The following is a 27,320-nucleotide window of genomic DNA, read 5'->3' as shown; positions in this document are numbered from 1 at the left end:
AAAAAAAGATACTAATCTAGGGTCTTAGGAGTCAGAGAAATTAGACTTGTTTGCATGATATGGACAAAAATCCAGAATGAAGAATTAAGATGAATGTGGAAGATTAGAGGGAAATGAATGATGGGACAGTGATAGCAAAGGGGTCTTATATGGGATGAATGTGAATGGGAAACTGGCTATGAAAACATATGGATGTGATGGTGTCTTTGTCTGGGTATCTCTGAACTTTACCTCAAGTTCAGTTCTTGAGGATTCTACCACATTGGGCCATTGATAAGTACATGCCCTTGGCCAGCTCACAGGAACATATCCTTCCATGTTTCTTTGATAAAACTCTCATCCCCTTAGGCCCTGCCGTATTTCGTCAAATAGGACAGTGTTCTCCACTGATATCCTTGGGCTCATTCCAGCTGTTTTCAGTGTTTTCTCTTAGAAAGTATTGTTTCCACACTGACCCCACTGAGAAGATGAGAATCATTGGAGTATCTGTTTGTACTGGGCAGCCAGTTGACCATTATTGGGCAGAAATGTTCAGCTCAAGTGTGGTTTCTGTCTAGATCCCACCTCCCTTTGCATCCTACTCTCTAGTCCCTCCTTACCAGCACCATTCCCTATGTCTTTGGATGAGATGGAGATTACACTGTCTGAAGAAGACGCCTTCGATTCTTTCTCAGGTTGAGTTATGGCCACTGCCTTGTGTCTGTGCTGCAAAGTATCTTCTGGTGAATCCAGCTTTGCTGAGAAATTAAAATAACAGTTATGCAGTCCATGACTGTAATTTGTATATTCATCTATCATTTAATCAAAGAGCCTACTATGTACCACATTCATTGAGCACACGTTGCCTGGATGGACAGTGTAATGTGGTTCCTATGAAACTATTATGTGCACTGAAGTAGTTACTGTGCCAGTATATGTCCTGGGTAACTGGGTTTGTTCAAAGTGGTTTCTTTGAAAATGGGACAGAGATTGCTGTCTTCATTCAATGTGGACATACAACTCTCTTATCTTTGTGAGCTTCCCTTGCAGGCAGTTCTGACCATTAGATTACATTTTTACACTGGAAAATGAATGGAAATGACATGTGCCATTTCAGATTTCACCATACAAACCTTGTAAGTGTCCCTTGGTCAACTTCTGTTTCCTAACTGACTGGCTTGCAGGTTTCTCAAAGGCTCCAGTACCGGAAACTTTTCCATCTGATTGTTGGGACACTGGGAAATAAAATTTCTAACATAAGAAAGGTAGAAGAGGTCTGTGAAGGCTATAGGGGTTATGATGTCCATGACCCACATTAGAATTTGCAGTGATAGTCCATGTACATATTATATTTCACAAAAAGTGTGTGGGATACTTTGAGGTTTTTGCATAGTATAACAATCTGGGAATGCAGATTTAGTTGTATGCAAGTGTTCTTGGAATTGTATGTATGTATTAGAATAATTCTGGTTAGTGCTTTCCATGTTGATGAGGGGGAAAGGGAATGAGTATGTGCATGTTTGCCATGTGGTATGACAGCACATGTAAATGGTGCAGGACTGGTCCTTGATCTTACTGTAAGACCATGAGACTGAGAGTATTAGAGGAGGTGTTTATGAGAGCTCAGAAAGTTCAGTTCAGTGAAGATCTGAGGTCTGATATGTGAAGTGCCATATAGATTAGAAAGGCAACAGAAGAAAGCAAATTTTCTTCAGGGCATATAACTTTATTCGACTTGGTCCTAAAACTGTTATCTGTGTGACGGGATTTGCATTATTTATGGAATTAGCATGTGCATGGGTGAATCTGATAATGATTATGTGATGAAATGAAGGTAAGCCTATACTCCATAATGCTGTTAGAGAATGGGAAAGACAGATGAAGAGTGAAAGCTGTGTACATGAGAGAAGAAGGGATATGCAGGACTTACAGAGCCCTAGCCGGTATGAAGGAGGACGGATGTGTGAGTGAGTGTGTGAGGATGTCAGTTTGTGCTTCTCTGAGGGTAATGTCTGAGTAAAATATCATACACACACATGTCAGCACTGTTTATTGCCTCAGGCTCAGCTTTCCCCAGCCTGCTATTTTGGAAATTTGTGCTGAGCAACTTGATCCTGTCCTTGAAGACACACTGCCTACTTATCCCTCTGCAGAGCCTTAGTTCGAGTCCTTCTTTCCTGAAGTCATTTTTCTTTATTTGAGGTGAAAGTAAACTAAGTAGAGAGTGGGATGAGCCATTGAGCTACATCTCTTGATTAAGTTCAGATCCCAGCTGTGTATTCCTTACCTTCCTCACCCAAAAGGAGACGCTTCATTATGGTAAAGGCACCAATAAGATGTTCTGAGGAGCCAGACTCTTCTGCTGCTGTTGCCCAACTGCAGGCTGGGACCTCCATGGTTGAGTCAGGCTGAGGCATGTTGTCTTGGCTGATGCAGTGTTCTGGGAAATGGAATAAAATAGAACATTGAGATGAGGCATTTGCCAAGGCCTGTGTCAATTCAAAAATTACATGTTGAGCGCACTTGACATGTGAGGCATCATAAATACACAGGACACCTCTTCTCATAGAAATTAATACGAGTTTTCCATTTCAAATTCCATTAACTCCAAATTATAAATGAACTTGCTAAATTGTGTGTTTTGTGAATATCATTGGGATTGGGTATCAAAGCATTATTTGAATGCAATGTGCTTGCTGTGTTGGTTAAAACTGGGTTAAGGTTTAATGTAAGGTTGAGCCATTGAGCTACATCTCTTGATTAGGTTCAGATCCCAGGAATGCACAGCTGGGATCTGAACTTAATCAAGAGATGTAGCTCAATGGCTCATCCCACTCTCTACTTAGTTCACTTTCCCCATAAATGATCCACATCCCCTCACACAGATAACCTTTTTATGTCGAACATAACATGGATAAATTCCGGAAATATAATGATTAGTGATAGGAGCTAGACAAAAAGTATATATTATGCCCTTGTATTTCCATACAATGTAAAAAAAAGATGCTAATCTAGGGTCTTAGGAGTCAGAGAAATTAGACCTGATTGCATGGTATGGACAAAAATCCAGCAAGGAGAATTTAGATGCATGTGGAAGATTATAGGGAAATGAATGATGGGACAGTGATAGCAAAGGGGTCTTATATGGGATGAATGTGAATGGGAAACTGGCTATGAAAACATATGGATGTGATGGTGTCTTTGTCTGGGTATCTCTGCACTCTACCTCAAGTTCAGTTCTTGAGGATTCTACCACATTGGGTCATTGATAAGTACATGCCCTTGGCCAGCTCACAGGAACATATCCTTCCATGTTTCTTTGATAAAACTCTCATCCCCTTAGGCCCTGCCGTATTTTGTCAAATAGGACAGTGTTCTCCACTGATCTCCTTGGGCTCATTCCAGCTGTTTTCAGTGTTTTCTCTTGGAAAGTATTGTTTCCACACTGACCCCACTAAGAAGATGAGAATCTTTGGAGTATCTGTTTGTACTGGGCAGCCAGTTGTCCATTATTGGGCAGAAATGTTCAGTTCAAGTGTTGTTTCTGTCTAGATCCCACCTCCCTTTGCATCCTACTCTCTAGTCCCTCCTTACCAGCACCATTCCTCGTGTCTTTGGATGAGATGGAGATTACACTGTCTGAAGAAGACGCCTTCGATTCTTTCTCAGGTTGAGTTATGGCCACTGCCTTGTGTCTGTGCTGCAAAGCATCTTCTGGTGAATCCAGCTTTGCTGAGAAATTAAAATAACAGTTATGCAGTCCATGACTGTAATTTGTATATTCATCTATCATTTAATCAAAGAGCCTACTATGTACCACATTCATTGAGCACACGTTGCCTGGATGGACAGTGTAATGTGGTTCCTATGAAACTATTATGTGCCAGTATGTGTCCTGGGTAACTGGGTTTGTTCAAAGTGGTTTGTTTGAAAATGGGACAGAGATTGCTGTCTTCATTCAATGTGAACATACAACTCTCTTATCTTTGTGAGCTTCCCTTGCAGGCAGTTCTGAACATTAGATTACATTTCTACACTGGAAAATGAATGTAAATGACATGTGCCATTTCAGGCTTTGCCATCCAAACTTTGTAAGTGTCGCTTGGTGGTCTTCTGTTTCCTAACTGACTGGCTTGCAGGTTTTTCAAAGGCTCCAGTACCGGAAACTTTTCCATCTGGCTGTTGGGACACTGGCAAATAAAATTTCTAACATAAGAAAGGTAGATGAGGTCTGTGAAGGCTATAGGGATTAAGATGTCCATGACCCACGTGAGAATTTGGAGTGAAAGTTCATGTACATATTATACTTCAGAGTTCAGTGTGTGGAATACTTTGAGGTGTTTACATGGTATAAGAATATTTGAATGCAGATGTAGTTTTATGTGCAAGTATTTTTGGAGTTTTTTGTATGTATTAGAATAATTCTGGTGAGTGTTTTTCATGTTGATAAGGGGAATGGGGAATAAGAAATGTATCTGCATGTTTGCCATGTGGTATGACAGCATATATTTCTGGTAAATGGTGCAGGCCTGGTCCTTGATCTTACTTTAAGACCGTGAGACTTGAGAGTATTAAGGGAGGTGTTTATGAGACTCAAAATTTTCATTTCAGTGAAGATCTGATGTCTGATATGTGAAGTGCCATATAGATTAGAAAGGCAACAGATGAAAGCAAATTTTCTTCAGGGCATATAACTTTATTAGAATTGGACCTAAAAAGGTTATCTGTGTGAGGGGATGTGGAGTATTCATGGAATTAATGCATCTGCATGGATGAATTTGATAATGATTATGTGATGAAATGAAAGTAAGTATATACTCTGCAATGCTGTTAGGGAATGGGAAAAACAGATGAAGAGTGAAAGCTGTGTACATGAGAGAACAACAGAAATGCAGGACATACAGAGCCCTAGGTGGTATGAAGGAGGACGGAAGTGTGAGTCAGTGTGTGAGGATCTCAGTTCGTGCTTCTCTGAGGGTAAGGTTTGAAAAAAATATTATACACACTGGTCAGCACAGTCCATTGGCTCAGTTCCAGCTGTCCCTGGCCTGCTATTTTGGAAATTTGTGCTGAGCAACTAACCTGGCCTTGTCCTTGAAGACACACTGCCTACTTATCCCTCTGCAAGAGCCTTAGTTCTAATCCTTCTTTTATGAAGGACTTCTTTTTTTAAAAGATATATTTTGCTGAAACCAGTTTGGCTCAGTGGATAGAGCGTCGGCCTACGGAGTAAAGGGTTCCAGGTTCCATTCCGGTCAAGGGCATGTACCTTGGCTGTGGGCACATCCCTAGTAGGGGGTGTACAAGGGGTAGCTGGTCGATGTTTCTCTCTCATCGATGTTTTTAGCTTTCTATCCCTCTTCCTTCCTCTCTGTAAAAAAAATCTATAAAATATATATTTTTAAAAAAAGATATATTTTATTGATTTTTTTACAGAGAGGAAGAGAGAGGGATAGAGAGCGAGAAACATCGATGAGAGAGAAATAATGACCAGCTGCCTCCTGCATACCCCTACTGGGGATGTGCCAGCAGCCAATGTACATTCCCTTTAATGGAATCAATCCTGGGACCTTTCAGTCCGACACTCTATCCACTGAGACAAATGGGTTTCAGCATGAAATATTTTAATATTGCTATTTACCCTTTCTCTACAATAGAAGTGTCAGAGATGAAAGAAAATTAGTAAAATGTATATGAAAATCTCCCTCCTGTCAGAGTCTGGGGCGTGCTCTCGGACTCAGAGTCAAGTCCCCACCTACCTTCTTGTGCCTTGAAATCGCTCAAGACCCAAACTCGACCGCCCCCACCCCCATCAAGACCCCTCCTATGGTATAAAATTTTGATCTTTGTGGAATATTATAAGGAAATAGTTCATAGGAGTTTGATATGGAATGAATGGTAATGGTTAAGATTGTCTATGAAAATATATAGATGTGATGGGGTCTTTGCTTGTTTATCTCTACACTCCAGATCAAGTTCAGTTCTGTTAACCCTTTGGACGTGTCTTAAGTTATGAGTGCTTCACACGTTTCATGTAGCACAATGCGCCCTTTTCCAGCTCATATAAAAATATTCTTCCATGTTTCTCTGACAGGCCCTTCCTACTATTTCCTCAAATGGAACACTGTTCTCCACCGATCTGCTTGGGCTTGCTCCAGTCCTATTACTTGCTTTTCCCTTGGAATGTATTGCTCCGAGTGTTGATACTATGGGAGGCGATGCAGAAGCATTCCTGTTTTTGGCCTTGGCATCCTTGTGTGGACTAATAGGCAGAACTATTCAGCTCAACCCGGGATTCTGTCTAGATCTCAACCTCCCTTTGCATCCTACTGGACAGTCCCTCCTTTGCAGCACCATTGAGCTTGTCTTAGAAGAGCTGCAGGATAACTGTCTGAAGGAGAGGCCTCGCCTGCTTTCTGGCCTTGAGTCAGGGCCACGGCCTTGTTCTGTGCTGTGAAGCATCTTCTCGAATGTATGTTAGCTTTGCTGAGAAATTAAATAAAAATAATAAAGATGTACCGTGTTTCCCTGAAAATAAGACCTAGCGCGTTAAAAGATAAGACATCCCCTGAAAATAAGATCTAGCACAACTTTGGGAGAAAAAATTAATATAAGACACTGTCTCATTTTTGGGGAAACAGGGTAGTTGATGTTTGTTATTCGTGTATTTATCTGTCCATTTAACAAACTAGGAGACTCTACTATGTGCCACGATCAGTGAGCACACATGGCCTTCATCTTCATTGATAGTGTAATATGATTTCTATAAAACTATTAAATGCACAGAAATATTTATTGTGTTGATATATGTCATGGGGCACTGAGTTTGCACCAAGAGTTCTTTGAAAATGGACAGAAACTGCTGTCTCCTTTCAACCTGGACATACTACTATGTTGTATTTATGAGCTTCCCTTGCAGGTAGTTCTGACCATGAGATTACATTTCTAAAATAGGAGATGGTGGGAAATAACAGGTTCCCCTTCCAGAAATCACCATACAATCCTCTTTTGTACTCGTCCGGGCTCTTCTGCTTGCTAGCTGACTGGGATGCAGGCATCTCAAAGGTTCCAGGACAGGCAATATTTTGACGTGATTGTTGGAATGCTCAAAGAAATTTTCAAACATAAGAAAACCAAAAGATGCGTGTGAAGGTGGTAGGAGTTAAGATGGCCATGACCTACGTGAGCATGTATATGTTTTATTTCAGAATCCTGTGTGTGGGTTACTTTGTTTGATGTGATTACATGGTATAACAATGTGGGAATGAGAATGTAATTTGTGTGCAAGTTTTTGCCGAGAGGTATGCATATCCTGGGACTTATCTGAGGGTGTATTCCATGTCTGTAAAAAGGGATGGTGACTGAGGATGTGCATCTTTGCTATGTTGTATGACAGCACATGTGAACATGTGCTTGAGTGGTACCTGTTCTTCCTTGAGATTTTGAGAGGGAGGATTGTTAGAGGACATGTTCACCTCTATGAAGTACTGGTCACTGAAGAGCCATAGGGTTAGAGACACAGCAGATGAAATTTCATTTCATTCAGGGCATGTTAGGTTACCTGATTGGATAGTTTATGGAATTAATGTGCAAATGGGTGAGTCTGAAAATGATTGTTTGAAGGAATGAAGAGTGTATCTAGGTAATGCTGCTAGAGAGTGGGGAAGATAGATGAGCAGCGAAGGCCTGTGTATATGAGAGAACTAGGTGGGGAAAGAGCATGGAGCCTAACTGGGTATGAAAGAGGACAGAAATGTCAGTTTGTGAGAATCTTTATACTCATTTGATTCTTAGGTTCTAAGTGAACTTTCTTATACCTCTTGGCATGTACCAGTGCTGTTTGTTGGGAATTTATGCTGAAGGACTTTGCCCAGTTCTGGAAGGCACACTCCCTCCTTGTCCCCCTACAGCGGAATTAGTAGTAGTCCTTCTGCCCTGAAGCCCTTTCCTGTTTTAGAGAGGAAAGTGAACTAAGTAGAGAATAGCCTGAAGAATTGAGCTACAACTCATGACCAAGCTCAGTTCCCATCTCTGTGTATTTCTCACCTTCCTTATCAAGACTGGGACGCTTCAGTGGGGGGAAGACAAGAATGGGACATTGAGAGAATTCAGGACTTTCTCCTGCTGCCTGACTGGGAGCTGCGGCCTCCGCAGGTGACTGACGCTGAGGCGTGTCCTCTTGGGTGTTGCATGGTCCTGGACAATGGAATAAAGGAGAACATTGACATGAGGCATTTTCTGGGGTCTGTGTCATTTCAAGAACTACACGTTGAGTGGATATTACTAGTCAGACATGATCAATTCAAATGACACTTGCTCTCACAGAAATTAAAGTGACTATCACACTTAAAATTCCATGTGCTCCAAACTGTTAGGGAATAGTTCTTAAATGGTATGTTTGGTGGATGTCAATGGGATTGGGCATTTTGCATGTGATATTTCTGGAACTCTATCGATATAGATTATCAACGACTTTGAATTATGCTTGAAAGACAGTATGCAAGGATTAAAAGGTGGATATCAACTCAATTTCTTCATGAAAAATTATGCATTTAGGAGATATATGGTGTGACTTTCATGAAGTTCTTAATGAATATCCACATATTTACATTGCTATCTATACTGATATAGATATACAGACATAGCTGCAAAAGGATAAATTTTTATTTTTGAAAAAATTATTCACTATTGTGTCACTGTCTGTTTCAAACTTAGCCAAGCTCACTGCTCCCTAATTCACTGTTTAAGATTATCATCATGCCTCATGATTGTGTGTGCTATCAAATTATTCACATTTTTAGCATAATGCCATGGTGAATGAAATGTACTTGGTGTTTAAGTTTATAATGTGTTGGTTAAAACCAGGTTGAGGTATAATGTATTATTATTTGGTGCTCCAAATGTAAATGTGGGATGAGCTTTGTGTGACTGAGGAGGGTATGTATGCTTTTTTGTCTCCGTGTTAGTTCAGCACATATTTATGTGTGTACATTGCATTGTCAATAATAATGGACTTATCTGCTTTACATCTTAAGTTGTTTAGATAAGGAATGTTATTGCTAAAAATATTTTCTTTGAGACTAGAGCGGTTAATGTATTTCCAAAATGTGAGAGAATAAGTATAGTCTGTGGGGATATGCAAATGAAGGTGTATAAGAGAAAGAATAGCTATGCTTTGAAAATAATGGCAGAGAATATTTCGTAATACTATTGGCCCAGTTCACAAATGCATGCACATTAAAAGGGAATTAATTAGAGAAAACATTTTAATATTGCTATTTGCCCTTTCTCTATAATAGAAGTGTCAGAGATGAAAGAAAATTAGTAAAATATACATGCAAATCTCCCTCCTGTCAGAGTCTGGGGCTTGCCCTGGGACCCAAAGTCAAGTCACCACCTACCTTCTTGTGCCTTGAAATCGCAGAAGACACAAACTCGACGGGCCCCACTTCCGTCAAGACACCTCTCATGGTATGAAATTTTGATCTTTGTGGAATATTACAATGAAATAGATGATGGGGAAAGTGAGTTCAAAGGAGTTTGATATGGAATGAATGGGAATGGTAAAGATTGTCTATGAAAATATATAAATGTGATGGGGTCTTTGCTTGTTTATCTCTACACTCCACCTCAAGTTCAGTTCTGGAGGGTCCTACCACTTTGGACCTGTGTCAAATTATTAGTGCTTCACATGATTCTGGTAACATAATGTGCCCTTACCCAGCTCATATAAAAATATTCTTCCATGTTTCTCTGACAGGCCTTTTTCTACACATAGAACACTGTTTTTCACCGATCTGCTTGGGCTTGCTCCAGTCCTTTTACTTGCTTTTCCCTTGAAATATATTACTCCCACTGTTGATCCTATGGAAGGCGATGCAGAAGCATTCTTGTTTTTGCCCTTGGCATCCTTGTGTGGACTAATAGGCAGAACTATTCAGCTCGACCCTGGATTCTGTCTAGATCCTAACTTCCCTTTGCATCCTACTGGACAGTCTCTCCTTAGCAGCACCATTGAGCTTGTCTTAGAAGAGCTGCAGGATAAACTGTCTGAAGGAGAGGCCTCGCCTGCTTTCTGGCCTTGAGTCAGGGCCACGGCCTTGTTCTGTGCTGTGAAGCATCTTCTCATATGTATGTTTAGCTCTGCTGAGAAATTAAATAAAAATAATAGAGATGTATTCGATGTTTGTTATTCGAGTATTTATCTGTCCATTTAACAAACAAGGAGACTCTACTATGTGCTATGTTCAGTGAGCACACATGGCCTTCATCTTCATTGATAGTGTAATATGATTTCTGTAAAACTATTAAATGCACAGAAATATTTATTGTGTTGATAAATGTCATGGGGTGCTGAGTTTGCACCAAGAGTTCTTTGAAAATGGACAGAAACTGCTGTCTCCTTTCAACCTGGACATACTACTATGCTGTATTTATGAGCTTGCCTTGCAGGTATTTCTGACCATAAGACTACATTTCTAAAAGAGGAGATGGTGGGAAATAACAGGTTCCCCTTCCAGAAATCACTGTACAATCCTCCTTTGTGCTCGTCCGGGCTCTTCTGCTTGCTAGCTGACTGGGATGCAGGCATCTTAAAGGTTCCAGGACAGGCAATATTTTGACGTGATTGTTGGAATGCTCAAATAAATTTTCAAACATAAGAAAACCAAAAGATGCGTGTGAAGGTGGTAGGAGTTAAGATGGCCATGACCTACGTGAGCATGTATATGTTTTATTTCAGAATCCTGTGGGTGGGTTACTTTGTTTGATGTGATTACATGGTATAACAATGTGTGGATGAGAATGTATTGTAGTTTGTGTGCAAGTTTTTGCCGAGAGGTATGCATATTCTGGGACTTATCTGAGGGTGTATTCCATGTCTGTAAAAGGGGATGTTGACTGAGGGTGTGCATCTTTGCTATGTTGTATAACAGCACATGTAAACATGTGCTTGAGTGGTACCTGTTCTTTCTTGAGATTTTGAAAGGGAGCGTGTTAGGGAACATGTGTGTGCATTCTCAAAATGTTCAGCTCTATGAAGACCTAAAGGCCTTATGGTTAGAGACACAGCAGATGAAATTTCATTTTCTTCAGGGCATGTTAAGTTACCTGTTTGGATAGTTTATGGAATTAATGTGCAAATGGGTGAGTCTGAAAATAATTGTTTGAAGGAATGAAGAGTGTATCTTGGTAATGCTGCTAGAGAGTGGAAGAAATAGATGATCAGCGAAGGCCTGTGTATATGAGAGAACTAGGGGGCGGAAAGAGCATGGAGCCTAACTGGATATGAAAGAGGACAGATAAGTGAGTTTGTGAGAATCTTTGTTTGTACTCATTTGATTCTTAGGTTCTAAGTGAACTGTCTTATACCTCTTGGCATGGTCCTCTACATTAGCCCCAGCTGTCCCAGTGAGGTTTGCTGGGGATTTATGCTAAAGGACTTTGCCCAGTTCTGGAAGGCACACTCCCTACTTGTCACCCTACAGCGGAATTAGTAGTAGTCCTTCAGCCCTGAAGCCCTTTCCTGTTTTTGAGAGGAAAGTGAACTAAGTAGAGAATAGCCTGAAGAATTGAGCTACATCTCATGACCAAGCTCAGTTTTCATCTCTGTGTATTTCTCACCTTCCTTAACAAGACCAGGACGATTCAGTGGGGGGAAGGCAAGGATGACACATTGAGAGAAATCTGGAGTTTCTCCTCCTGCCTGATTGGGAGCTGCGGCCTCCGCAGATGACTGACGCTGAGGCGTGTCCTCTTGGGTGTTGCATGTTCCTGGGCAATGGAATAAAGGAGAACATTGACATGAGGCATTTTCTGGGGTCTGTGTCATTTCAAGAACTACACGTTGAGTGGATATTACATGTCAGGCATGATCAATTCAAATGACACTTGCTCTCACAGAAATTAAAGTGACTATCACACTTAAAATTCCATGTACTCCAAACTATTAGTGAATTGTTGTTATATGGAATGTTTGGTGGATGTCAGTGGGATTGGGTATTTTACATGGAATATTTCTGAAGATCTATATGGATTATCAACAACTTAATATCATGTCTGAAAGACAGTTTGCAGGAACTAAACATTGGGTATCAACCCAATTTCCTCATGAAAAGTGTACAATTTGGAAGTTTGTGGTGTGAGTTTCATGAAACATTCTGCATGTACCCACATATCGTATATTGCTACCTATAGTGATGTTGCTATAGAGACAGAGAGACATAAGATGAATCTTTTATTTTTGAAGAAATTATTTTATATAATTATGTCACTGTTCCAGTTTCAATGTCGACCACGCCTAATTCTCATTATTATCACCATGTCTCATGAATATGTATGCTATTTGTATTACTCATATTTGTAGCAAAATGCTAAAGTGATGGTAATATGTGTGGTGTTTAAGTTTATAATGTGTTGGTTAACTCTGGGTTCAGGTTTAATGTGTGATTGATTTGGCATTTGCAAATCTGAATATGGGTTGGGCTTTGTGTGACTAAGGAAGGTATATGTGCACTTTGTGTGCTAGTTCAGCACATATTTTTGTGTGTATATTGCATTTTCTATAATGAAGGATGTGTGTGTTTTTCATATCATGTGGTTTATAAATATTACTGAGAATGTTCTCTATGAAACTAGTGGAATTGCAAAATATGAGGGCATAATTAAAGAATGTGAAGATGTGAAAATGAAGGTGTATAAGAGAAAGAATACCTTTGCTGTTAAAAAGATGGCAAAAAGTATAAAAATAGAGTGTGTAAATTAGGAGGCCAATAGCATGTAATTGCCTTAGAAGTTAAAAGTATGAAAGATTGAGTTATGAAGGGGTTAAGATAGAATATGGCACCTTAGGCCCAGTGGTCCAGCTCTTCAGCATTCACCAAGTAGAAACGTGTCCATACTGAAAAATACTTACAATCAAATGCCCAGAACATCGCCTTTTCATGTAATTCAAAATGCTCAGAGAAGTATAATCAATGAAGAAATCATATTCATGCAATGCTATACAGATATACAGATACTGAGAATTAAAAAACTAAAGTCAGTTGCTACATGGATGAATATCACAATTATAACAAAGAGGGAAAGGAACCAGATACAAAGTATATATTGTGCACTTCTGTTTACTTAAAATTTAAAAACAGGGATACCAATCTAGTGGGTTAGGAGTCAGATAAATTATAACTCTTTGCATGGTAGAGAGTGTGGAGAACTCAGATGCATGTGGATGACTTCAATGAAATGAATGATAGGACAGTGAGTGCAAAGGGGTCCGAATGTGAAAGCAAGGGCTATGAAAATATATGGACGTGATGGGGTCTTCAACTAGATATCTCTACTCCATCCAAAGTTCAGTTTCGGGGGATCCTACCATTTTTGGTGAGTTTTAAGTTGTTGGTGCTTTCACATGTTCCTGGTAACATGACATGCCCTTGTCTGGCTCATAGGGACATATTCTTCTATGTTTCTCTGATTAAACCTCTCTTCAGTTAGCCCGTCTCCCATTATACCCTCAAACAGAACACTGTTCTCCAGTGATCTCCTTGGACTTGTTCCATTCCTGTTCAGTGTTTTTCCCTTGGAATATATTCCTCCCCCTGATGATTACATTAAAGAAGATGCAGAAGCATTTGAGGTTTGTACTGAGCAGCCCTATGTCCACTAAGGGCTAGAACCACTTAGCTCAACTCGGAGTTTGTCTAGATCCCACCCTCCCTTCGTATCCTATTCAGTAATACCCCCCACCCCCACCCCCTTATAGCACCATTTAGCTTGTCCTTAGTTGGGATGCAGGATAAATCATCAGAGGAAGAAGGAGGCGCCCACGCTTTCTGGCCCTCAGTTGGAGCCACTGACTTATTTCTATGCTGCAAACCATCTGCTAGTAAATTCAGCTTTGCTGAAAAATTAAACATAATAGAGGTGTGGTCCACATTTGTTATTTGTTTCTTTATCTGCCCATTAACCAAACACAAAGGTTCTGCATAGCAAAAGAAACATCAGCAAAATGAAGAGATATATTCACTCCCTTGGAGAATTTATCTGCCAATGATACATCATAAAGGATTTAGTTTCCAAGATATATAAAGAAGTTATAAAACTCAGCACTAAGAGAAGAACCACCCAATTTAAGAAAGAAAAACAAAACAAAACGAAATAGAAGAGTATGTCCCTATGAGCCAGACAAGGGCATGTCATGTTACTGGGAATAGATAAAAAAAATGCTCAACATCACTAATCATCAGAGAAATGCACAGTCGCCACAAGGAGTCCTGGCTGGTGTGGCTCAATTGGTTGGATTTGATTCCTGGTTGGAAACATACCCATGTTGGGGGTTCATGCTGGTTTGAGCTCAAGTAGCAGGCAGTTTATCAATGTTTCTCTTCTCTTCTCTTCTCTTCTCTTCTCTTCTCTTCTCTTCTCTTCTCTTCTCTTCTCTTCTCTTCTCTTCTCTTCCCTTCCCTTCCCTTCCCTTCCCTTCCCTTCCCTTCCCTTCCCTTCCCTTCCCTTCCCTTCCCTTCCCTTCCCTTCCCTTCTCTCTCTCTCTCTCTCTCTCTCTCTCTCTCTCTCTCTCTCTCTCTCTTCCTTTGTTTAAAAATCAATTTTAAAAACCTCAATGAGGTATCACCTCATACCTGCCATAATGACAACCATTAATAAATCAACAAACAACCAGTGCTGGTGAGGATGGGGAGAAAAGGGCACACTGATGCGCTATTGTTCACTGCAGAATCATTTACAATAGCCTAGATCTGGAAACATCCCAAGTTCACATCAACAGATGAATTAAAACACTATGTGGTTTATAAACACAATTCTACATAATAAAAGATTAATATGCAAATTAACCATAACCCTACCCAAAGCTACACCCACAAGCCACGCCCACCAGCCAATTAGAGTGAGTATGCAAATTAACCTCAATCAAGATGGCTGCAGCCACAGACAGTAGTTGAGAAACTAGGGTTGCCCCTGGCAACGGAACCCAAGCTTTCCACCTGCCCTGGCTGGCGCACTCAAGGATACAAAGTTTCAATTAAGAAATCTAAAAAGAAATGGCTGCAGCCATGGAGCAAGCAGGAGGCTTGGCTCTGGTCCAGGCTACAAAGTTTCAATTGTAGAAGATAAATAAATTCCAGATTCCAGGGCCTCCACTTGAGTTGCCGGGGGTGCATGGTCGGCTTGCAAACCACCACAGGACCCTCACCCAGGCCACCCAACACTCCAAGGGAACCCCCACCCTGATCCGGGACACCCTTCAGGGCAAACCAGCTGTCCCCCACCCATGCACCAGGCCTCTATCCTATCTAATAAAAGAGTAATATGCAGATTGACCATCACTCCAACACACAAGATGGCTTCCCCAATGTGGTCAAAGATCCTGCCCCTATGTGGACCCAAGAGGCCACCATAAGATGGCCAGCAGGGGAGGGCAGTTGAGAGGGACCAGGTCTGCAAGGGAGGGCAGTTGGGGGCAATCACCTTGGAGGGGTGGCCAGGAGGGCAGAGGAGGAAAGTTGGGGGCAAACAGGTTGGCAGGGGAGCAGTTAGCCAGCAATCAGGCTGGCAGGGGAGTGGTTAGGGGGGTGATCAGCCTGGCAGGCAGAAGCGGTTAGGGGCAATTAGGAAGGCATGCAGGCAAGTCGTTGGGAGCCAGCATTAATGGATTGTGAAAGGGGTGTCCAACTGCCCATTTGGACCCTATTTCAGGGGGATAGGGTCTAAACAGGCAGTTTAACATCCCTCGAGGGGTCCCAGATTGGAGAGGGAGAAGGCTGGGCTGAGAGATACCCCCCATCCCGCCCCATGCTTATTTATATTTTCCCTGGCTTATTTATATTATATGTGTGTTTGTGTATGTGAAAAGGTGTGAATGTACATTTGCTTGTCTCATAGTTTATGCTCAATAACATTTCTAAATATGTTCAATTATTTTTTGAAAGTGAAATGAAATCAGCCTTTTTCAAAAGTTCCCTAGAGAATGCATAAATCCCAAAGTTGGAAATATCAGTCCTCTTGAGTAATGTGAGCTACCATTGGAACTTTGGGGCTGGCTCCCATCCGTCCCCCTCCCACCCCTGCCCAACGGTTCTTCCATATACTGGTTACTTGTTTACTTTGTATCTCCATAGTAACTAAAATATTCCAGTTTTCCAGTTTTCAGGAAGAGCCAAACTTTCTCCTTAATTTAACCATCATTGTTAATAGTTGCTTTATTTGTATGTGTGTGTATACCATTTTTTCTTACATTACACATAAGAGACCCACATTTACATCTTCATAATCTAAAACAAATTTTTTTTTTACTTCTGTGTAAATAATTTCTGACATTAAACTCTCATCCCTACACAATGAGTTTAAGTGTTCAAAATCCACCCCACCCCCCAATTTATTCCTCACCTTTAAGAGCCAGACGTTCTTCTTTATTAACAGAAAATGTTGTTACTAGTTTTCTATTATTAGAAAACTAGTAACAACACTTACTTTACCAGTGCCTTTAGGCAGAAATCAAATACAGGGAAATACATTTTCTAAGAAATATTATACTAATCAACCACTATGTCTCTAACAGAGTAACCCAGAGGGACAAGGTTTAGGTAGCACACGTCCTAAACCACAGTGACAAGGACTCGGGCATCTGAGTTTACTCTCAGACTCCCTGGGCCCTCAACATGCAAACATCCATCTCAGTCTCTTATTGTCTATCTCCCTCCCTCCCTCCCTCCCCTCCTTCCTCTCTCCTTCCCTCCCTCTCTTCCTCTTTCCCTTCCAACTTCCCTCCCTTCCTTATTTTCTTTCTCTCTTCTTCCCTCCCTCCCTTCCACCACCCACTCTCTCTTCCCCTTCTCTCTCTTTCATTCTCTCTTTTCTTCTCTCTCCCACCCACCCCTCACTCCTCTTCCTCTCTCTTCCCATCCTCCCTCTTCCTTCCTCACTTGCTCACTCTTTCCCTCCATCATCAAAACTAGGAATTCTCTCTCTCTCTTTCTTTAGAAAACAGTACCTGAATGTGTATAACACATACCTCTTGACATTCTTGCAGTTTTGATGGAATACTTTTCTTCCAGATGTTTCTGCTTTTTTTTATGCTTCATGATTCAACTCTTTAAAGAGTCACTGATATCAGATACCTTTTCACCTCCAAACTCTGCTCTCAGTGTGTCAGATGGTGATGACAAAGAATCAAATTAACAAATACAATCAATATGAACAAATCACTATCAATAACAAGACACTTGAGAGACCTCTCCTCTCTCACCAACTCACTGTTCTGACCAGGGCTTAGGACACCACCAGGGCAGTTATGATGCTAGTTGTCGCCATGGTTTCAGTGGTGTTCTATGACCAGTGTGTGACATCAGCGCACCCCCTGCACCCAGCTAGTGTTCACAGGACTGCAGGGCCACCACACACACTGGCCAGAGTGATCCCTTTATCCAATGGAAACACCACCATTAACTTGAATTTTTTAAGTTGTTTACTTCATATCAACACTAGAGGTTAGGTGACTTGAATGAAAAAAGGCAATGATTTTATGTTTAGGATAAGCACATTCCTAATACTCTCCAGTGGTGAGGCTAAGCAATACCTGAGAAAATTAGGCTTAGATAGAATCAGGCTTACATTTCACGTAAGAGGCTCACATTTACATCTTACAGAAAGCAGTATGGTATATATATATGTTATCGGCAGTCCTATTTAACTGGTGTGTAAACATGAGTTATATGTGAGGTATATATTGGTGCATGTATGGGGATTTGAAAATTGCACACAACTCTGTATCATTTATTGAGTACCCTCCATTATGGGGAATAGTCTTCTGCATTTTTACAACAAGCCAGTTTCTCTTTGACTACGCTTTTCCATATTATGTCCCCAGAGGCTTGGGAAAAGAGGGAGCCTCTGGCCCTTGTCATGAATCCTGCTTCTGTCAAGCCAGAAGGCCTCATTTCTAGGCTTGTTGTAGGCCCCCAGCTATATCTTCTGGAAACAGCTGGGCTCTCAACAGGGTTTGAACTCTATAGGCTTTTTCCATTCTACATCCCACCCACCACACACTATGCCTCCTCCCTTAAGAGCAATATGTATTTACTTCTAAACCTTAGCAGTTATATTAGAGTTTGGCCATGATTTAGCCTTCTCAGTCTTCTTTATGCCCAGTAGGCCCTGCCTCTGGGTCTTTCCTCATGTAACCATGTGTGGGATCCCTTCACACGACCCATGTGGTTCAAGGCCCACTCAGGGTCCAGTTTCTGCAGAAGGGTGCACACTGAAATGAAGAGAGAGCCTGGAAAAGAGTTAATTTGGGAAAATGGAGGACCAGGAAAGAGTCCACCTCTAGTGGGAAGACTACCACTAGGCTCTGGCCTTGCTACCCCTTTTATTGAGGCTATGGGATACACCCATTACCCTTAAGCAGGTTTGGGAGACACCCATAGCCCTCAGGCAGGTAATAAGCAGATTATCATATCAGTAAGGATTTACATGATTACAAGATGGGGAAGTTGCCTCAATTAGTTACCATTGTCTCAATTAGGTAGGGAGTGGTTGGCTCTGACCTTTCAGAGCTTCAAGGTTGACCAGCCTTTTACATCTTTCTATTAATGAGACAATGATTGGTTTCAGGCAACAATGGGCACTATTTTCCAATGCTGCCCTGTTTCCCTGAAAATAAGACAGTGTCTTATATTAATTTTTGCTCCCAAAGATGGGCTAGGTCTTATTTTCAGGGGATGTCTTATTTTTCCATGAAGAACAATACGGTACACATTTATTGTTAAATGAAAATAAAGGAAATTTATTACCTGTATACGGTATGGTAGTACGGTAGTTGTCAACACAAACCAGACAAACTGTGAATCCTACAGTATCAAGAATTTACTCGTTTATTCAATGACAATCATGTCATCATCTTCTGGAACATCATCATAACAATCCAATTCCTGAATTTCCTGGTGAATTTCTTGTTACTCCATTGCTTTCAGAATCAGTGGACCAAATCTCTCATGTTTAGCAATAGCACTGTCTTTAAATGAGTACTTCTTGTCAAGGTAGCCTGCTCACAGTGCATTTGCAATGCAACTACTGTATCAGTGATTTTCTCTCATGAATTCTTTACCCAAGTCACAACTTCTTGCAGTTTAGGTTTCACAAAGTTTCTGAGGCAGAGCCTAGGGGGGGCCTTATTTTCGGGGGGATGCCTTATATTTCACTCAGAAGGAAACCTGTAAGTAGGTCTTGTTTTCAGAAGATGTTTTATTTTCGGGGAAACACGGTAACTCCAGCACACTAGTGTAAATAGTGGTGGAAAGAGACTGCACTTGGCTGGTGAACACAGTAGAGATGATGTGTTATGGGATTGTACCCTTAACACTTATATTTTGTAACCAATGTGACTCCAGTAATCTCAATACAAATAAACTATAAAACAATAGATAGCAATTGAAATTTTTTTCAGAGTAATTTGTTACTTCCAGGCTCTTCTACTTTTCTCAGTGTTATTCATTTATAACTTAGCACTGGACTCTGCAAGTGTCTCTTTAGTGATGTCTTGGCACTACCATGTTTCCCCGAAAATAAAACATCCTCCGAAAATAAGACCTACTTGCAGGTTTCCTTCTGAGTGAAATATAAGGCATCCCCCGAAAATAAGGCACCCCCCTAGGCTAAACATGAGAGATTTGGTCACATGCTCACCTCTGGAGCTGCAGGTGGGGTCAGCCTCACCCAGGCCTGATGGGCTGGGTATGAACCAGAGGGTAGGGAAGCAGGTGGGGGTGGGGGTGGCTCCCCAAAGGAGACTGGGATGGGAAAAGGCCTGGCCGGGCTCTGGCAGTGGACAGAGTTGGTCAGTGTGCCTGGGCTGGGGCTCATGGGCACGTAGGGGCTAGGGCTGTAGCAGACCTCAGAAGTCAGGTCCAGCTTCTTGTTGGTGGGGCAGAGGCTGCTGAGACACCCATCCCCACGTCTCAACTTCAGATGAGGAAACTAAAGCTCAGAAAGGTTCCGACTTGCCCCAGTCCTGTCATAGGCCTGGTCAGTGGGGGCGGGGCGGGCTGGTATTCTGACCCATCTCACTGGAGCCAGGTCACAGCCATGGAGGTGTCAAACTGCCTGGGCTGGCGGAATGACCAGATACCAGGCTGGTGGCTCTTACACACCGTGGGGTCAGCCAAGGACAGGGATGGTACCCCGGCCCCAGCTGTGCGGTGATGTCTTCCTTTCCTCCCCCAGTTCCTAGTCCGCAATGTGACCTACCAGGAGCCCACCCTCCGCTTCCCGGCCAGCGCCCTGACGCCCGGGGCCCCCTACAGCGCGCGGGTGCGGGCCTGGGCCCCGAGCTACAACAGCCTGTGGAGCGAGTGGAGCCCCCCTGTCAAGTGGCTTCATGGTGAGTATCCGGGTCAGTGCTGAGCGGTTAGTCCTCCCCACTTCACGCTGGGCCCAGACACTGCCCTGGCCAAGCACCCGGGTCTCACCTCCATGCAGGTAACAGAGGAGCGGCTGGCATGGCCACTGGCCCAGGCGGGCAGGCGGGGCTGAGTGACAGGTGCCCACGGGGCCCGAGCTTTCCCGTGTGGAAACGTGCTTCTGTGTGTGTGAGAGTCCAGTGTGACTGTGCTGGCCTGTGGGTGGTCTTCCTCCCGTGCTCATCTCTCTCTGGGGCAGAGATGGTTAACCTGTGTGTCCTGGGCCCTTTGGCAGTGAAGGAGGCCTGAGGACCCATTCAGAACAATGTTTCTACAGGCATAAATAAAGTACTAGGATTAATTTTATACAATTAAATATTATCTTAAATATGTTTGTGATCTGGGGATATCTGCTTCTCCGTTAACACGGTAGAAACAGGAGCGAGGGCAGTTCTCATAGACACTGTCCCCAGTGAGCGGATGAGATAAGTGACGCTCTGTGATCTGGCGGCGGCATGTGGTAGGAGAGCAGTGTGATGTCTGTGGGCAGCTGGGTGACTGCTGAGGCTCCCTCCATGCCGAACGGGCGGAAATGCGAGGTGTCAGAGTGAGTGAAAGAGAGATGCCATTTCTTCCCCATCCAAGTCCCAGGCCTCTGAATTGTGTCTGCAACCTCGGTGGAGGTCTGTGGACCCCAAGTGAAGGATCTCTAAGGGCCCTGCCATTGTCTGCATCCAGCCAGAAGGGGAAGGAGAGCAGGGAGACCTCCTGCTTCTTAAAAGCCTGGCTGGTTGAACATTGTGCCATGCACCGGGAGGTCACTGGTTGGATTCCTGGCCTGCGAGCAAGCCCGGTTGTGGGCTCAATCCCCAGTGGGGGCCCTGCAGGAGGTGGCCAATTGATCAATGTCTCTCTCTCATCAGTGTTTCTGTCTCTTTTTTCTCTCCATCGCCTTCTAAAATCAATTAAACCTATACTTAAAAAAAAAAAAAAAAAAAAAAAAAGCCTTAGCCTGAAGTGACACATCATTCCTTCTCAAGTTCTATTGGTGAAACTGGCCACATGGCCACACGTAGCTGCAAGGGATTCTGGGGAATGTAGCTATCACTGTGGCTGCATTCCCCAAAGCAACTCTTTTTGCAACTTTACCGTGGGTTTTGCAATAGAAATGTTGAATTATCTCACATAAAATGGAGTCTTACACGTGGGCCTTCCCAGGTTCACATGGCAGCTCAGGGAACAAAGCAGACAGAAATCCTTGCCTTCTGGAACCGGCCCTTGGGGGAGGGGGAGAGAAAATAAACATCCAGAAAAGAGGAAATCAGATCCACCCAGACCCAGGGGCAGTGGGTCTGGAGGCAGTAAAGCAGGGAAAGGGGGCAGAGTGATGGCAGAGAGGGCGGGGGAGTTTGGGAGCTGGCGAGGGTGCAGTGAGGGAGGAGAGGAGCCCCTGTGCGAAGGGGATAGCAGCATGGGGTGCAGGCGCTGTTCTGAGTGCGGTGGGTAGTAAGTCGTGTGACCCTCACAGCTCCCCGTGAGATGAGCACTGTTGTTAACCCCATTGTGCCGGCGAGGAACCCGAGGCACCGAGAGGGTGAGGGATGTGTCCTGGGTCACCAGTGAGGGTACGACAGAGCCAGGCTTTGAACTCAGGTCGTCCAGGGCCAGAGTCACTGCCCTTGACCTCTGTGCTTCAGGAAAGAGCAGCATTTCAAGATCCTGAGCTGGCACTGAGCGTGGAGGAGCAGGGGCAGCAAGGGGGCCGGTGTGCCAAGGGCTCAGGGTGCGAGGGGAGGGCAGCAGGGGCTGGGGCGGGAGGACTAGGGGTGGCTGATCATGTGAGATCTGGGAGCCACTGGCTGAGGCTCCGGTCTCTGTCCGGGGAAATGGAGACCAGGCTGTACCCAGCGCAATGCAGGCTCCCGGCTTCCCTCCCCCTTCCAGACTTCCAGCGGCCCTGGGAGCAGCGCCTCCCCCTGGCCGTGGGCATCTCCTGCGTCGTCATCATGGCCTCTGCCTGTCCTGCTACTTCAGCATCCTCAAGTGAGTCCTGGGCCGGCTCCGGGCGGGGAGCGGGCAGGAGTCCCTCCTCTCACCTGCCGGCTTGCAGTCCTCGATCAACCATAAGTGTTTATGGATTGAGGCTCTGAGGCAGCGGCTGAAACCAACCCACGGCCTCTGTGCGCCTGTGGGAGCCCCATGTCAGGCCTGCAGAGAGCCCGGTGTTTCCCCCGCAGCCCCAGCGCTGAAGGAGATGAGCTGGCGCAGGCCCAGATGTCCTGGGCGCTGTGTCAGGGGTGGGGTTGGGGGAGGAGAGGAGATCAGAGCTGAGGCCTGCCTGGGGAAGGAGCTGGCCAGGGAGGGGCTGGGAGGGGCCTTCCCTTGGGAGAGGGAGGTGGATCTGCCCCGGGTGTGGTCCACACAGTTGGGGGCAGGTGACCACAGACCAAGGAATTCTAGCCGATCGCCCTGACAGTGGGAGACCAGGGCTCTGGTCTGGCCCTGGCGCTGGCAGCTGTGTGACTGGCTCCTCCTCTGTGGGCTGAGAGAGCGGGAACATGTTCAGTCCGTCCTAAGAGTCTGAGAGAGTCTTGGATCACAGTGGGGTGGGGGTAGAAGGAGCCTGGGTTTCAGGAAACATGGTGTCTCAGAGCCTCCGTCCTCCCATCTCTGAAATGGGACTAGTGAGTCCTCCCTCGCCATGTGAGGATTAGTGACGGCCGAGGAGTGACTGGGCGCACAGTGAGTGGGCAGGGGCTGCAGGCTTTCCTCTCCGTGTCTTGTCACTGACACCTCCCAGCCCCCGTGGGCTGGCCTTTCCCCTCCTCTGAGCCTCGGTTTCCCCATCGCCTGTCCTGCCAGCCCCTCTCTCTGACCAGCACTCCAGCCTCTTGCTGTTCTGTGAACGCACCAAGCCAGTTCCTTCCAAACCTTGGCACTCGCTGTGCCCCTGCCTGGAAGCCCTTTCCCCGGCATCGTCCTGGCTCCCTCCTCTTCCACTCTCAGTCCCACTCAGAGGCCGCCTCCTCAGGGGGCCCTCCTGGACCACCCCCCACCCCTCTCTACTCCTTTATCTTCTCTCATGGCGCTGGATGCCATCATTCATGTCCTGTAGTTATTTCTGTCTGACACCTCTTCTAGGAGGTCAGCAACATGAGGGCGGGGCTTTTAAAAAATATATATATTTTATTGAATTTTTACAGAGAGGAAGGGAGAGGGATAGAGAGTTAGAAACATCGATGGGAGAGAAACATTGACCAGCAGCCTCTTGCACACCCCCTACAGGGGATGTGCCTGCAACCAAGGTACATGCCCCTGACTGGAATCGAAGCTGGGATCCTTCAGTCTGCAGGCTGACGCCCTATCCACTGAGCCAAACTGGTCTTGGCTTTTGTCTGTCTTGTTCACTGTTGTGTCCCCAGGGCCTGGCACAGGGAGTGTACACAGTAGGAGCTCACCACAGCATGCTGACTGAGTGGAGTCAGCGGAGGCTGACCCAGGGCATCTGAGGACCTTCCCTCAGAGCTGACACGCCATGGCTCCAGGCCGACCGGGGGAGGAAGGAACCTGTTTCTCCCAGGGTCTCCTCGGCCTCTCAGGCCTCCCCTGGCCTGGCTCCCAGCGGCTCCGTGGGGGACCGCTGATGGGAGCACCCGAATTCTCTGCAGCCCCAGTGCCTCCTGCTTCCCTGGGCTTGTTCCCCTGAGGACAGAGGCGGCGAGTCGGGAGCAGAATGCTGGGGCACCAACCGGCTCCTCTGCCTCCAGCTGTCCCTTCAGCCCCGGGAGCCTCAGTCTGCTCATCTGTGAATGGGGTTGGCAGGAGGCCCTGTCCCAAGAGACATCCAAAACCAACCCACAGGGTCCTGGCCCCTGGGAGGAACTGGCGATGTGGTCATTCCTATGGGAGGAGAGACCAATGCGCTTCCCTTTTCTTTTCCAGGATCAAGAGAGAGTGGTGGGACCGGATCCCCAGCCCAGCCCGCAGCCCCCTCGTGGCGGTGGTCATCCGGGAGGCCCAGGTAGGCGTGGCCGGTCCGGTCTGTGGTGCTCCTGGCAGGAACCAGCATTCCGGCGTCTGGGCGTTAGAAGCTCACAGGCTTTGGATGTGCACCTGAGCGTCAGGAAGGCCCCAGCGCAGGCGGCTTCTGCAGCCCAGTGTGGTCATCGGGGGCCCTGAGGCTGCCCCTGCCCCCTCCCTCGGGTTTCAGAGCCACTTTCAGCCGTGGGCGGAGGAGATGGCCCCTGCAGTCACAGGCATGTCATCCCCTGGGGAGGTACCTGCACCCGGGCAGGAGGCCAGGAGGCCAGGGAGAGGGCACTCGGCTCCTGTGTGTTCCTCTTTTTTTTTTTTTTTTTTTTTTTAAATATATTTTATTGATTTTTTTACAGGGAGGAAGGGAGAGAGGTAGAGAGCTAGAAACATCGATGAGAGAGAAACATTGACCAGCTGCCTCTTGTACACCCCTCACTGGGGATGTGCCCGCAACCAAGATACATGCCCTTGACCGAAATCGAACCTGGGACCTTTCAGTCTGCAGACCGATGCTCTATCCACTGAGCCAAACCAGATTCGGCCTGTGTGTTCCTCTTACAAGCGGGAAATGCCACAAAGCACCAGCCAATCCCCTCCTTTCTCACTGGCCTGGGTTGTATCCCATGCTCGTTCCTATCCTTCACCTGCCAGGAGCGGGGATACCGGGGGGGGGGCCGGCCGGTGCCAGCCTGAGCGTGGCCGCGTGTGGTCTGCCTGAGCTCATGGGCTCTCTGTGAAGGGGGCGGGAGCCGGCCCTCAGGTCTCCGGCGACCCTCGGGCAGGCTGAGGAGTCCATGCTGATGGTGAGCCCGGGCCCTGCCGCTCACCTGCAGAGCGGCCTGGGTTTGAGCTAGCGGCTAACCTCCCTGAGCCCGGTGTTCTGTGGGTTGTGTGGTGTTTATGGAACGGTTGGAATTCACCGAGACGGTGCCTGTGAAGTGTGTGTCACCAGGCCCTGCACAGAGCCAGCCTCGTCCACGTGTCAGTCAGCTTTGCTGTGCAGCAAATGATTCTAAACTTGGTTGAAACAAGCCCCATCTGTAGCTCCTGCTTCTGCAGTCGCTCAGCGGTGGGGCCGGAGGGGGTCTGGACAGGGCAGGGCGCTCCCTGGCCGGGCTCCTCCCCGCGGCTTCGCGCACAGCTCCGCGGTGGTCTGGCTCTCGCCGGGCCCTGGAGTGACTGAGCCGTGTCCTCCTCCCGCAGGCTGGCCCGCTGGCACAGTGTCACTTGTACCCCTTTCTGTGCCCAAAGCAAGTCGCAGGCCGGGCCAGACCCACAGGGTGGAGGAGCTGCAGACGACAGTGGCCACTTTGTCTTCAGCCTCAGCAGCTTAGCTTCATGGCGGCCTCACTCTGTCCCAGGGGCTGAGGCTCTGGGAGCCGCAGTGGCTGGGCTGACCTCCGGCAGGTGACGGCAGGGCCCACAGCCCTCCCGCGGCTCACTGCGGCCTCTCCGCTCTGCTCACCGGCGTCTCTGTGTTCCAGGTGCCCATGTGGGGGAAGAGCCCTGGGGGCCAGGAGCCGGCCAAGTGCCCGTACGTATATGAGCTTGGGTCACAGCCCGTGTGGATCTGGAAGGGGGTGGGATTGGCACAGTGGGCCCGTCTTGAGAGCGGGGTCCCTCGCCCCTCCGTGCCTGCCTTTTCCTTGGTGTTCAGCACTGTTCCTTTGCAGAGTGGGAGGGGGAGGAGTGGGCTGGGGAGGTGGCTGCTGGCTGGGCCCCCGAATTTCCCTGGGGGGGTCGGGCAGGTGCGGGGTCCCTTTTGGGGTGCACTCTGGCCTGAGCAAGGCTGTGGAATCAAGTACCCGGGCAGCGGTGCCCGCTATAAAGTGCTGACATCACTGCATGCTGGTTGGCAAACACCACTGTCCTAAACCCTGAAGATGCCACCAGCACCTTAGCCTCCTTAGCGCCTCCCCCAGGCCTCTGGGCCTCCCCCTGTGCAGTAGCTGAAGGTTAGACCCAGCACTGAGGGGCCTTCAGGACGCTGGAGCCCTGCCCCCGGCAGCTGTCCTCAGTGGGCATTCCCTGTGCTGCATGTTTTAAATCCCATCCTCCCTGACAAAGACGGATTCATTCAATAGTCTGAGCTGGTAGTGGGTCCGGGTTATGGGCTGAGCTCCAGACATCCCCAAGGCAGACAGGGCCCTCCTTCCGGGGGTTCCCAGGGCAGGAGCGGGGCAGACTGAGAGGCAGTGGCTGTAAAGCCAGGAGGCCCATCTGCAATAGGTAGGCATCAGTCCAGGGCGGCTTCAGGCTGGGTTTTGAGGGATGAATAGGAGTTTTTCAAGTGGAGACACTGACCTGACCAAACTGCTTCTGCAGGTACTGGGAGACGTGTCTGTCGAAGCTCCTGCCCTGCTTGCTGGAGCCCAGCATGGAGAGGGGTGACGGTTCCTCCCAGGCGGCCGGGAGCGGGCTTGCCCAGGGCCCCGGACAGCCAGCCTGGCGCCCCGCGGAGGGCAGCAGCGCGGTGCTCTGGCCGGAGAGCATCAGCGTGGTGACCTGCGTGGAGCTGCTGGAGGCCCCGCTGCAGAGTGAGGAGGAGGAGCAGGAGGAGGAAGACGGAGGGAGCCTCTGCCCCTCGCCCGAGAGCAGCAGGGGCGGCTTCCAGCTTAGGAGGAAGCAGAGCAGGAAAACAGGTAGCGGGAAAGCCCACACCCACCCATATTTACTGAGCGCCTACTGTGCCAGGTGCTGTGCTGGGTGCTGAGGAGACAGTGAGAGAAGCTGCTTCCCTCCTGGACCTTAGAGTTCAGTCGGGGAGACAGACATGGAACAGACAAAAGGAAAAATTTCAAACACCGATGGGTGCTGTGCACCCTAAGAAAGAAGACTAAGAAGGGCTCCTGGTAGCTAACTGGGCTCAAATTTAACCCTCCCACCCCCACCCGACCA

The 27,320-nt window shown here is 46.4% G+C and overlaps 1 protein-coding gene across 1 annotated transcript; it reads left to right on the top strand.

Moving 5' to 3' along the window:
• Positions 1-20,199: 20,199 nt before the first annotated feature.
• Positions 20,200-27,036, top strand: LOC311621760 (interleukin-4 receptor subunit alpha-like; the record flags this gene model as incomplete). Its single annotated transcript, XM_084882142.1, has 7 exons — positions 20,200-20,368; positions 20,426-20,466; positions 22,085-22,170; positions 22,332-22,430; positions 24,330-24,408; positions 25,907-25,956; positions 26,748-27,036. Coding segments are annotated over 7 exons (813 nt in total), but the record flags the coding sequence as incomplete, so codon positions are not given.
• Positions 27,037-27,320: the final 284 nt, after the last annotated feature.

Source organism: Pipistrellus hanaki (assembly GCF_964339955.1).
Source record: "Pipistrellus hanaki genome assembly, chromosome: 4".
In the NCBI taxonomy this organism is placed as follows: domain Eukaryota; kingdom Metazoa; phylum Chordata; class Mammalia; order Chiroptera; family Vespertilionidae; genus Pipistrellus; species Pipistrellus hanaki.
This window is presented reverse-complemented; position numbering and strand designations above follow the sequence as displayed.